Raw genomic sequence first — 14,134 nt, 5'->3', positions numbered from 1 at the left:
ATTTCTAAAGACGTTTTGCGGGAATTGTATTGTATATAATTCAATTCAGATACGATTGATGATGGAGCAAGTCGATCCAGGCCAAGGAACGTTTGAGGTGAGATTATGTAAGGCTATCTCCAACATGAGAGCTATTTGGAAACTCAAACCCAAAATGGGTCTCCAACACAATACCTATAGCCTCCAACAGAGGACCCATACAGAAGACCCACTTTGGGTATCAGGAGAGGCATAACCCAAATTTGGGTATCCTCTCTCCTCGAGACCCATTTGCAGAGAGTGTTGTCTTTTAGGTCTTGTTGTTGGAGAAGACTAAAAATAGGTATGGAACTTTTTACCTGTAGCGCTATCCAAAGGACAAATGGGTCTTGTATTTTGGGTGAGGATTGTTGGAGATAGTCTAAGCAAGCAAACAGGAGCACATGGATATATTATGGCCGTTGCAACTGGAAATCAAACCACCTGTACGCATGTATTGTATGTATTTTGGATTTGGATCTTGTTACAGAAAGAACGTACACGGCCGACATGCATGTTGTTGCATGGACCACTAGTGCCTGCCTGAGCAACACATGAACGAACAAATAATTAATCATGAGAATGAATGAAATCAAATAGTGCTGCGAGATAGATGGATCTCAACGGCGTGATTCCACATAGGACAGTCTCAGGCTTGATCCGTCGCAGTCTGTCTTTCTTGTTCTTCGTTGCGCATTTCTCGGATCAGGCACAGCAACGTCGTTCCCGAAAGAACTGACATAGGAGTACTCCCTTGCTCTAAAATAAGTATATATCTCGCTTGTTTCAAATTTGATTAGTCATTAGATTAATCATAAATATATTTTTATAATAAATTTATTTAGAAGTACAAATATTAATATTATTTTTCTATATATCGTGTCGAACATAAGAATATTTAATTTATTGAGACACGAGATGTACACTTCTCTTGGAATGAATAGAGGGGATTGATGTATCATGAGAAACATGTGTCCCTTGTTCAGCCAGCCTCAGTGCGGATTTTAAGTCTTATTTGGCATGATTTTAAATGGCTCTGGCTCCTTGCCGTACTGCACGGAGAAGTTAGAAAAAGTGGCTTCATCAACTACGAGCTCATTTTAAGAGGAGAAAGAAAAATGAGTCCTTGCTACAATGCATGAAGAAGCAGAAGCTACTCGACGCTCTACCAAGCAGGAGATTATTTTCATTACTACACAAACAAATTTGATGACATGACAGTATGACACTAGAGTCATAAAGAAAGAGAGTTAAAATGAGTTCTAGACAAAATTAGGTGTAAAATCTCTCCAAAGCTTAGAGACTGTGTCACTCTATGACGCTAGTATTGAGGGACAAAAGTTTATTTTCATCAAGTAATCATCCGAGCACATAGCACACGTTAAGAGCCTTTTTAAACCTAGGAACATCACAAGAATCGGTTCATTCTCACATAAAAAAAATCAAGAAAAGAAAAAAAATCTCACGTTTCAAAGGGGCCTTAAATGTGTTTTGATGAGTGGCCTATGAGACAACAAAAAACGAAACTATGCATCGAGAAAACTGTCTCGTTTATCATTACAAACAACTCCAGATAACGAATCACACTTGGCAACATCAAAATAAAAACTACCCATGGAAATGGACCTCACACCCGCATTTCCTAGTTTTCTTTAGCTAGGCTTCTCGGGCGGATTCAGCTCTAGTTTCTCTGGTTGTTTAAGTAAAAGTCATATCAAACACAAACGCCAGCTCTACCTGAGAATGAATTTGGCTCAATCCAAGATCCAATTGGTTTCTTGCGCTTGGATTATGTTGGATTTGGACTTTAGTTGGATATGGACATCCATTGCCCTTTGATCCAATAACATCGCATCCCATCCCAGCTATAATTTAGTAATGTTTTTTTTTTCAAGAAGTCAAATAGCTTAGATTTGATCAAATCTATAAAAAGAGTACTAACATTATTAAATTAATTGTAGAATATATATATATATATATATATATATATATATATATATATATATATACACACATGTAAGTGTTAATACGGTTTTCTAGGAACTCAGCCAAATTTAACAAATTTTAGTTTTTAGTTCAAATTCAGATTTGTTTTTTTAGAGTATACATATACAGGAAACTGAAATCTGAAAAGAAAAGGGAGTCCATCCAGTCTGTCGTGGCCCCCGTTCGTGTCCTGCAGAGGAGAGGAGAGGAGAGGAGAGCTGGAGCAGGCAACAACAAAGCTTCCCTTCTCCTCCACTCTCCTTCTCCTCTTCTTGCGCATCCCCTCGCCTTGCCTCGCCGCCAGCGCAACTCCAGCCCGGCCCGGGATCTCTCTCATCACATCCCCCCCTCTCTCTCCGCTCCCCCGCCTCGGGGCCTGCCTCGGATGCTCCCGGCCTCGCACCCGCTGCTCTACGCCTGCGTCTTCCGCGACACCCACCTCGTCGCCGAGCTCCCCCACTCCCACTCCCAGACCACCGCCGCCGACCCCGTTGCCGCCCCCGACGCCCCCGCCCCCGTCCCGGACGACGACCTCCCGGCGCTCGCCGCCGCGCTCGTCGCCGCCGCGCCGCCGCACCACCGCCACCTCACGCACACCGCCGCCGGGCGCGCGCACGCGCTGCTCCTGTCCCCGCCGCTCGCGCTCGCCGCCATCTCGCGGGCGCCCCACCTCCCGGCGTCGCAGCTCCTGCTCTTCCTCCGCCGCCTGCGATGCCTCCCCGAGGCCCGGATGCGGGACGAGATGCCGCGCCTCGCGCTGCGCCTGCCGCTCACGCCGGGCGACGACGCGCGCGAGGCGGACGAGGTCGCCGCCGCCGAGGAGGAGGCCGCGCGGAGGGACGCTGACCTCGCCGCGCGGACCACGCCCAAGAGGGACCGAGCCTCGCACCGCGGCCGGGCCGGACCTGGGTGGACGTGGAGACGCCAGCTCTGGATGGTTATCATCGCGGATCTCCTCCTCCTCACAATCCTCTTCGCCGCCTGGCTCGCAGTCTGCCGGGGATTCAGCTGCATTGGTCGGTAAATAGCTACACAACCTCCAAGGTACGTACGGAAATCAAATCCAGGGCCTTTCTTCTTCTACTTCCGTTCCATGATTTGGATCATTCCAGGGTTCACACTGACGCTCACACACTTGCTGGTGACTGGGGATCCATGTATTATGTTCACTGTCCAGAGTAGCATTTGTCGAACCGCATTCGCAAATTAGGCTGGTATAGGAGCAAGTCTTCACCAATCCTTCCAACCTAGGACAGATCTTATGAAATTCGGATCCACATTATCATGGTTTTCACTCGGGATCCTACAATCTTTATCGCCATCTTCACAAATATGTTTCCTTTCCTTTCGAATCTTCACCAAGCAATGAAAGCTATGGTCAGTCACCGACGAGGATCCAGGAAGGCTGAGGTTGTCTATCCTGCTGTTGGATGCTGCTAGCTGTGTCCCCACCTCCAGCACAAATGTGAAATGATTATGTCTTGTGCAGGGTCTCTCTCTCTCTCTCTCTCTCTCTCTCTCTCTCTCTCTCTCTCTCTCTCTCGTCCTGACATCCAACTGTCCATTGCACAGTTGGCTAAAGTTTCTTCTTCTATGGCAAATGGCTGTATGCCTGTATCCATTGCTGGACATGATGACAGCAGCTGAATATGATAACTCAACGTTCCAATGGTAAAGCTGCAAATAGGATTGCAGGCTCATGATTCCTGCTTCAAACAATTAGCACAGCAATAGCCTGGGGCAGGTTTCTTAACCAACATCTAATAAGTGCAACCCAACCTAGAGACACAATTTCAGATTAGACTTACCCTGGTCTTAGTTGTGAAGCATCCAAGCTAAAATAGAAAGGGCAACCTTGATATGGGAGATGTGGAGTTTAGTGTCCATCTGAATCCATCAGAGTTGAGTGGTGGAGTGGTGAAATCTAGACGTGCATATACTTAGTACAGAGTGCTGGTCACTTTGTTCAAAGAAAAAAAAAGTGTTGGTCTATTGTGGATGGGGTCTGAATATTAGAATTTAGAATGCACACATTTCTAATGTATGGAAATAGTGTCAATGCCATGCCTTATATTCTCATATAATTTTAGTATTAGAAAGAATACCTGTTCTGTTCTCTTGGTTGTTTTTATGAGAACTAATATTTTGCCTTGTTTCGAGTCAAAATTTGTGGTTAAACTGGTGTACCCTGTACATATGTATGGTACTCCCTCCATTCCAAATTATAAGTCATTCCAACTTTCGAGTCAATGCATCTTAAGTTTGATCAAAACTATAGAGTGAATTACAAAGATTTATGACATCAAATAGATAGTATACTATGAAAGAATAATTAATGAAAAATCTAATGATATTTATTTGGTATCATAAATGTTATTATTTTATTATATAAATTCGGTCAAACTTGAGATGTTTTAACTCTCCAAGAAAGTTGGAATTACATATAATTTGGAATGGAGGGAGTAATATGGATGCAATAAATGTTTGAGGAACTGGGTTTTGTGCCCATTGCTAACGAAATGTCACTGTACAACTTATTTTGGGAAAAAAAGATCCAAAAGGATACTACAATAGCAATGCTCCTTATTGCTGCAGTATAGGTCCAAGAAACAAACCAACATTCCTTATATAATAGGATTTCTGACCTGATCATTGTCAATGAAGAAGCACCCAAGCTTTGGTAATCTGACTGGGTTTATCAATCTTCAAAGTGATCTTTGATCATCATTATTCATGAACCTTTTTTATTCTTTGGAGTTTGGTTCCTTTCTTGGTTAGCATGTCCAGTCTTAAAATAGTTTTTTCTTTCATCAACCTTGATTTCAATTTGAGTAGAATCACATTCATAACAGTTGCTGATAGCAAATCCAGGATGCTGGGTTAGGATTTGAGGAGGAGCAAAATGAAATAGGGGCATTTGAACAACTTCATATTTATGATCTTGGTATCGGAATTTTAAGGTTGCAAAACACAAAGATTCATCTTTTTGTGAAAGTTCTGTTTAGCATGGTAAAAACTGAAAACTTATGTACTATAAGTAACAGATTCATGGAAAACAGGAAAATTGGCCGCATAACCATAGCTTGTTGATGTTTGTTGGCTTGTATGACATGGCATCAGATATGAAGTGATAGCATGATACTAGATGCATGCATGACATATTGACATTACATCATATATCATCTAATGAGACCTTCAATTGCATACATGGATAAGCAGTGGCGGAGCTCGTCAATTTTAACGTCTAGGGCCACTATTAAAGCATACACACCGTTTACGGTGAATCAAGATATCAGCCGCACCAAGTCTAATACCGATAGATAACAAAAGTAGCTTATAAATACATAGTTCGAGATAAAAATCTTAATTTCAAACTTAAATCCATAACATGAAAGTGGATAAAAAAATCCACTCACGCTCGGCCATCTAGGGTGCGTTTGGTTGGAGAGCGTGGAAGAACGGAATCGTTTCATCCCTAGTTGTAGGGATGGAATGACTATTATTGTGTGTGGTTGGAATGATAGAATTGTGTCTTTGGTAATAACTACAAAGAAGGACGTGCTTAGCTAGGAAACAACAACAAAGCCAACCACGATGCCCTGAGGTACACTATGAGCTGGGATTGGGAACGTGAGGGAACCAGGAAGGAGCAACACACTACAAAGCGAGCACAAGCAAGAGATGAGAGAGGATGATCGAGGCAGTCTATGGTGATGAATATAGACCAAAAAATTGAAGATGAGTATTAAGATATTTTGGTCCACAAGTAGGGCCAAGGCCCTAGTGGCCCTAGGTGGAGATCCGCTCCTGTGGATAAGTAGCGAGAGGAATTGAGGAGCAGACCCCAGATGGGACTCTCTTCTCTGATGGCTGGCCTGCCTAGTATCAGTATGGTAATGGGGATTAAAAACTGTATCCTCCTACCCCTGTAGCGTATCCTGAGGAAAGAAACTTTGTATATAAGTTCATGTGCGTTCATGCGATTAGAAAAAACGTAAATCAAACCTTGTTGCAGCCTTTATCTCATGCTTGTTAAGATCACATATAAACTAAACACAAGAGTATTGTCACCAATACTTCATCTTTGGATGTGTTGATGGAAAAGACTGCACCACTGCAGATTACACACATAAGAAATGTTTTAATACCTCCTAAATATGTACTCTTTTCCTGCCTGACGCATCATATAGATGATAAGGTCAAGTTTAGAGTGGAAACTGTCTCTTCATTCTAGCAATTTAGAGTTGGAGGTATGATACTTAAAAAATAAAGGGCAAGCTGTAGACTATATCACTATAGTTTATCTGGTGAGTTTACTGGCTTCACTACTCCTGAGATATACCAGTTGTGGCAATGTGTATTGTGACAGGCAAGGAGACTTGAACCTACCTTAGCTGGATCTAGTTGGGTGCATGATTGTGCTATATTTATATTTCTACTTTGGCTAAAGAGTAAATAATGTGATGACTCATTTTTTGTTTGTGTTAGAAGCTATAGTTGCATATCCATCAGGTATAGAACAGTATTACAGTAGAACTTAAGACTACCTCAACCGACTAAACAAAAATGACAGTGAAAACAGAGATGTTTCCCCTTTTTCTCTAGAAGTGGTACATGAAGATTATGAACTAATAGACCAGATGTTCAAATCAAATATGTTACATCTGCTTGCTGTGAAAATAAGGAGTCTGTACTCACTTAACTGTTTGCGGCTATGTGAAGATATTCCAAAGAACAGTTTGGACTTGCATTGTTTTATCTTTTTGCTTTGTTCGTAAATCGTTTGCCTCCAAGTTCCACATTTGTCTGTAATCTATTTATGCTGATGCTTTTGAGCATGCAAAATTGTGAATTCTTCGTTTCATCAGACTCTCCTTTGTATTGATGTATTCTCATCGTTGTTGGCTGTTTACATAAATCTTGACTTTTGTGGGTAGTCAAGTTCTCATTTGACAATACCATGATGAAGTGCCTCTTACATTTATATCCCGACAGTCTACTCTGTATACAGTTCTTTAGGTCAAGCTTAAGTTTAGCAAGAAAGGATAATATGTGTAAAACTGAAAAAATTCCAACCTATTGTACTGAATTTTCTGATCTTTGTTCCTTTCTTCTCCCTGTAGGCTGCTGCTCAATTTTTAAGCAAGAAATCTGGAGTGCGGTTGTTTCTCAGACGAAAAAGTGGGCGATACCATAATGCGGTTGCAAGGTGCCAATATTTGCAAGGAAAGGCGCTTTGGCCCCCTGCATATTGTTACGTCTTTATTGTATGAATCGTATTTAAAAGTGAAGGCAAACAGTCCTGGTAGACTACATAAGTTTGAATTTGATGGTTTTGGTATGGTGAGCTGTAAACCCTGTAGTGCAATTTTTTTGTTCATTTTTCTATACGAAGCAAATGTCGAAATTTTGCCCCATTTTGACCATGGCAGACTCGGGTATATGTGAATCTTATTGTCATGATCTTTGGCAGACATCTTGTTCTTTGTTTTCCTCTCCATCCTTGCAAGTGTCAGGCCATGTGCAATTTCTTACATCATTATCTGGGAGCTCTGATTCAGTGGCAATTCTTGTCTTTTGGGATGCTTGCTTTAAAGAACATTATACTGTAATTTGCTTAGCTTTAAAACTGAAACAACAGATACAGGTGCTGAAACTATATGGGCTTCTAGAAAAGCAAAACTGAAAAATGCACATGCGCCATTTTCATGCACTACTAATACCTTTCCAGTGCCATTCTGTGCCTTATGTGATGCAGTATTGTTTCAGTCACAGGGCGCCATTTTACAACTTGCTGCCTTCCATCTGTGACATGGAAATTAGAGAACAAACTTTCCTTTGATTCACCTGACGATATATTGATATCCTTCGCCGGCACATTGCCATTTTGTATTCGCCGCTACATTTTAAATCTGTCACAGTTTCATAGCAGGGCAAAGCTATACTTCGCAAAACTGTAGACATGGATGGCAACGCCCTCGTGCTTGCTTTGTACCGGGTCAATCTGCAGGTCATTTCAGACGTCCAAAACTGGCTCGACATGGCATATTGTGCAAAGGAGCCATGCAAACCCTCTCGACGAGAGAGTGAGCAGATGCATCGATCAAATCAGGTCAAGTAAAATCAGCGGAAAACCAAAAAAGAAATGGTTTTTTTTTTGTCATGATCATCAGGTCAGTTGTCTCACCTAACGCTACGCTGCGCTAGATTGAATGCACATGGTGATGATAGAACGAAGCTGGCCCATTTCAATCCCAGGCTTCGATCCAGATCCTATCCTCGATCAGAGAGGCTTTACTTGCCATCTGCAATGTGCACTCGTGCTCAAGCACATGCTGGAACAGTGTTGTTTTGCTTTTGTTTTTGTTTTGCCGACGATAAGATCATCGAGGGCGCTGCTTGGACGAACATGTACAGTCAGTAGCACAGAATTTCTTAGACAACACTTGAATTCGTGTAGATTTTAATGGTTGGATTGAATTCAGTGACAAGATACGCATGCATTGCTTTCTCCTGTGCTATTGATTTGCGATGACTGGAGTCATGGACAGACAGAGCATTTGATTTGATATGACTCTAGCTAGGGGCGCAGATAGGTTAGGACCCGGGGACCAAGTGCATTGTGTTTATGTGCAGACAGTGCTGGATCCAACATTCAGATTCTTGGCAGTTTAGCAGGGAAAAAGATGGGCATGGAGGAAGGGTCGTTTTGGTGCAGGGATTGCAGCTGCAGCCAATGGGGTTTTCCTTGGCCAGGTCCATGCTTATCAGCATCCACTGCTGAGGGGTCTACTCGTCTACTGACGATGATATGATAAACTTGAGCTGAATGAAAAGAAAAACTGTAAGCAAGCAGCATAAGCATTAGGAGGAGGAAAAGAATCAATGTTGGGGACATAAAATATATTAGCAGAAACAGAGGCGAAGGCGCAGGGGAACGCAGGTAAATAAAAAAGGCGCCTGTCTTTCGCTTTATTCTGGCGCGCAGAAATATATATATAATGCTATATATTCTGGAATGAAATATATATGATGAAGTATCCCACTGCGCGTCGACAGGTGGACGCACATCAAAAGGCCTCAAGCCATCCATCCTTTAGTGGTCAGAGATGCAAATGCCTGCTGCCCCTCCCCATTCATCTCCAATTCTCCATAGATTAGAGGAGCCTAACTACTAATAACCCTCCACTAGCTAGCCCATATGTGTGTGTATATATATTATATATCTCTCGTACCATATATGCCACAACAGAAACACTTTGCTTAATGCTAGCACGTACTGATGTACACACAGCACCTAAGAAGGGATGATCGCAAGCATTGGATGAGACAGAGTGAGAGAATCGGTTGATCGACAAATATATGAACACTGGCCATGTTATTCTGTCGCGCGCGAGTAGGATTATTACAAACTAGTTTATTGACAGTTGGGAGTAAGTGGTTGCTGCTTTGAATCAAGAATGTGATCTTTGCTATCATAACTACTACTATGTGATGAGATTTATATATGCAGCAGTCTACCCATCTATAAGATATAGTAGGAGCTACCGAGAAGATTAGGAGAGGCCGGAGAAGCATCATGGAAAATTCACTGGCGGATCGATCGATGGGGATGTTCTAATCTTCGCGGTGCAGAGTGGATGGAGCATGATAAGCGTACCAAAGAAATCTGGTCAAAATTAACAGGTAGTAGTAGTAGTAGTAGTAGTAGTAGTAGTAGTACAACAAGTTGCAGGGCATATTCGTTGCCTGCCTATCCTACTCCTACTCCTGCTCCTACACAGGAGCTTTCCGGCCTCTTCCTCACAGCAAAACCATAGTAGGCTGCATTGTTAATTCCCTTGCCTGCAATCTATTCGTGGGTAATTAGAAAGCCAGTAGTTGCCTGCCTGCAAGCATAGAGCTATATATTATAGAGTAATGTATGCTTTGCCTCACCTCAAAGCGTAGAAAAGTAGATAACACTGGCATCTTCCGTGCCAAGACTCCAACTCGTCAATCCAAAACTCATATGCAGGGTGCCTGACTAAACTAGCCTTTAAGCTGAATAAGCTTTCTTGTGCACATAACTTGCTGAATGTTACTGAAACATATTTCTCGCCATCTATTCAGACAGACAGCGAACTAATTTATATCCTACTATATTGTTTCCTCCACTTTGGACATACAGTCCAATGTCACCGTGAGATAGGGCAATGTCACCTACCTGTAAACAATGAATAGCCTTGTTTCTTACAAATTAAATATATATTCCGCTCTGGTGTTTGCAGCTACTTGTCTTGTTATGGAACACAGTTAGCAGGTCAAATTTGTTCCCCAGATGCTGATACATTCAAGTAAGTGATGAACCAGTCCATTCATCTGAGCTAATAAGGATAAGTGCAATAATGAGCATAGTGCATAGTACATAAACCTGCCCAACTATTATGGTGGCTATATATATAAATTAAGGACTAGACTAGAAAGGCATTGAGGATTAAACAAAGGATGGGTGACCAAGACATTGCCAAATAGGAGTACAAGAGGACAGGCAGGCAGGAAAGGAGAGGAGAGCCTGCATGTAAATGTAATGTAATCCCCCTTGGCAAACGACAAATCCAACAGCATGACACCACCCATATATACACTAAATATATATGTAATCTCCACATCAATGTCAGGAGGTTTCTTAATGCCCAAGTGGGAGGAAGTTTATTAATTGGTGCCCAATGCAAATTAAACTAACAGGGCATTAGTTTAGACATGCATTCAGATTTGGGAGCCAGTAGCAGCCAAGCAGGAGGGGGTCTGCTAATGCGCTGCTGCCTGTACACCTTGTATTGGCTGCTCTCTGTCTCATGGTTTATTTGCCTAGGCCATGCTCATACCCTACCCGTGTGATTGGGTAACGCTCACCTCATCATGACACAATTACACGCAAATAATGTCTCCAATTATTTAGGATATTCCTCGCGATTCTGTCCATGTGATGTGAGCGACAAAGATCCTTTGCTTTGCTTTGAGCATCTACTAGGACAGAGACAGACAGACACCACCCAATGCAAATGCAGGAGATCATCTGTATACAGTCAGCGATTCAGTAACATATATACAGAATATCTATAGATATACATCGGTTTTTGGGCCTTGTAGATGTGAAATTTTTTTGGATTTCGCTACTGTAGTACTTTCGTTTGTTTGTGGTAAATATTGTCTAATCATACACTAACTAGGGTCAAAAGATTCGTCTCGCGATTTACAGTCAAACTGTGTGATTAGTTTTTGTTTTCGTCTATATTTAATACTTCATGCATGTGCCACAAGATTCGATGTGACAGAAAATCTTGAAAACTTTTTAGATTTTGGGGTGAACTAAACAAGGCCGGTGTGCGTTGGTCAGTGGCGAAATTGCTACTGGAATTGCATTTCACGCTCTCGAAACAAATACTAGTACTCTAGCACTAGTAGTAAACCAATCCTATCTGTACTTGCGACGATGACTCTTAAGGTTCCAGGGGCAGAGGAAGATTCTTCTTCCTAACATAACAACCCGGCAGCAGACAACGCGCACTGTGGTAGTTTTCTGTGTTCTGTTTTCCTAAGGGCCCATTTGAAAGGGAAGGCTGAAGAAATTTCCAAAGGGCAGAGATACTAAACAACTACTCTTTGTTTGACCACATGAGGTCACTCTGGGATTATTGGTGTAATGTTGTTTTGTCCGACTTCATTTTTTTATAATATAATAAATTGTTAGCTCTGCCGCCTGATTTGCTTTCTTTTTTTTAGAAAAAATGTTATGGTCGTTTATCTTGAACTTCCTTCTGAAGAAATGAGTTATATACAGTAAACACTTAATAGAATTGCCTGCCAGTGCTCCCTCAAAAGAAAAAAATAAATCCCACCACATAAATAGTAGAAAAATCATCGAACTCTTAGACCTTGCAGCATCATATCATATCGAGGAATCCCATATATATAAATTTACACTGTAGTCTGATTTAATTTCAACCTTAAACTACCGAACTGGATAACAGACGCTCTCCAGCTATCAAAACTGAATAAATTTGGTCCCCTTGCTATTTCAAAGGTGGTTTTCTATTTTATAATAAAAACTGAATTATTATCTTGAACTTCATAAATATTCTATTTAAAATTAGAAACAATATAAAACTAGTACCATTTTTTTAAAAAAAAAATGGTATCCGCCTATTTATGGTATACTCATATAATATAGATATTTGAAACTAATTTATTTATGTTTGTAAGTGCTTTATTGCTAGTAGCCATGGTCATTATTTATTTTGTAAACAAATAAGTCCAAATAACTCTAAACAGAGCGCTAATAGATATTACATTTTTAGAACAAAATTAATGCTAGTTTCATATTTTTCTGGTTTTAGAATAAATTAACTACAGTTTTAGATATTAAGACATATTTTTATTATTTTTAGAAAATAAAAAACCACCTTTGGAACCCGCTAGGGAGGATCAAATTTATCCGGTTTTATAGTTAAAAGTTATAATCGAATTGACATGCTACTTGGAGGTTGAAAAGTTTACTTTACTTAGCTATACTCCCACCGTCCTTAAATAACTGTCGTTGTACGTACTTTCTATAAATTGAGTCGAACTTATGACACGCACATCAATAATGACGGAGGGGGTAACTTATAAATTTGACCATGGCCACTGAGTTGTGTGCACGCGCTTGAAGCTAGCCAGTCAGCATCAGCTAGGTATTTGGCTCCCACATGGAGGCGTGCGCAACCGGCATGCATTTGTCACCTATAGTCGTCCTCCTGTGTGTGTGTGTGATCAGAGAGCGAGATCGCAAAGCTTAACTGCTTAAGTAATGGAAATAAAGTTAGCATGCACAATCCTAGCACTACACACCTCTATAACACTAACCCATGCAAAAGGCTAGCTAACATAAACTAATAAGTGTGCTCTTGATTGATTCCAAACCATTAAACAACTAGTTGATTAAAGAAAATAAAATGCCTTCTACTTCGTAGGCAGGCCACTTTTACAGGCTTGCAAACCATGGATGGATGCAATGCAAGGACTCTCACCACGAATATTCCCCGCCCGACGAGTGATTACTATACAACACAAAAAAGCAAGATATATATCTCCGATGAAAAGGCCATGATTTGATTAATTAATTGACTAAATAAAGTACGAGGAGGCTACGGATGATTGAGTATGTTGTTCTTGTTATAGATGACAGCTGGCATTGTGATAAAATGTGATTACCGCACAACTAGATTTTTCAATTTTTTTCTAGTAGCGTGGGGTTCTCCTAGTGTTTTAGCATTCAAAATTTAGTATCAATTTTCCCTAGTAAATACCTCCTAGTGAGGATTCCCTAGTGTTTTGACTAGTGGTAGTATTTTATTACTAACTAAAAACACTAGGAGCACTCCACATTTTGGTAGTGTACGATCAGATGTCAATCGGTTTGTGATCCTATGCGTGTGAGCAAAGCAGATCTTGTAATAATTAAACTTTTTTCACGCAGGTACTTGCTTGCATGTAGATTGGATTTTGTTCGATGTATACGGAGTCATCACGCAGGTACGATCTTAGTCGGGGCAGAAACTATTGGACTCGAAATTGTTAGATGGAATTGGAGTCCAACTCGGTCGTGGTGTAGATGATGCCGCCGACAAAGTGGTCCTAGAGCAGGCCGCCGTCGGAATCATCGTGGTCGATGTTGATGGAAGCTGTACGCACACTCCCTATCTGGCGTGCCACTGTCGACAAAAGTTAGTCGGCAGTCTATTTTAGGGTATATCCACGGTAGTAGTTTATCGGCAGAAGGTGTGCAAGCTACGAACTCGATGTGACGCAAGACACAGACAATAATTTTATCTAGGTTCAGCCGTCGTGTGGGCATACTACCTACGTCATGCGTCTGATTGTATTGATCTGAGATGTGTCGAATAGTGTATTGACTTGTCCTCTAGGGGACCCCTGGTCCTCCTTATATTTCGTGAAGGGACATAGTTACAGTAAAGTATCCTATTTGGTACAATATCTTGTAGTCTTACGGTGCACGCCGACCAGCGTCGTGCGCCTCACGTCTTCATCTTATGGGCCGAGCCACCTCTAATGGTGCGGTCCATGTCGATCCATGAGGGTATATGAG

General features: G+C 41.4%; 1 protein-coding gene across 1 annotated transcript; it reads left to right on the top strand.

Moving 5' to 3' along the window:
• On the top strand, positions 2,164–7,496 carry LOC8078084. Its single transcript, XM_002457008.2, has 2 exons — positions 2,164–3,048; positions 7,128–7,496. Exon 1 carries the CDS (start codon positions 2,390–2,392, stop codon positions 3,026–3,028), a length of 639 nt encoding a protein of 212 aa, XP_002457053.2. The 5' UTR covers positions 2,164–2,389; the 3' UTR covers positions 3,029–3,048; positions 7,128–7,496.

Source organism: Sorghum bicolor, chromosome 3, assembly GCF_000003195.3.
Source record: "Sorghum bicolor cultivar BTx623 chromosome 3, Sorghum_bicolor_NCBIv3, whole genome shotgun sequence".
Lineage (NCBI taxonomy): Eukaryota > Viridiplantae > Streptophyta > Magnoliopsida > Poales > Poaceae > Sorghum > Sorghum bicolor.
This window is presented reverse-complemented; position numbering and strand designations above follow the sequence as displayed.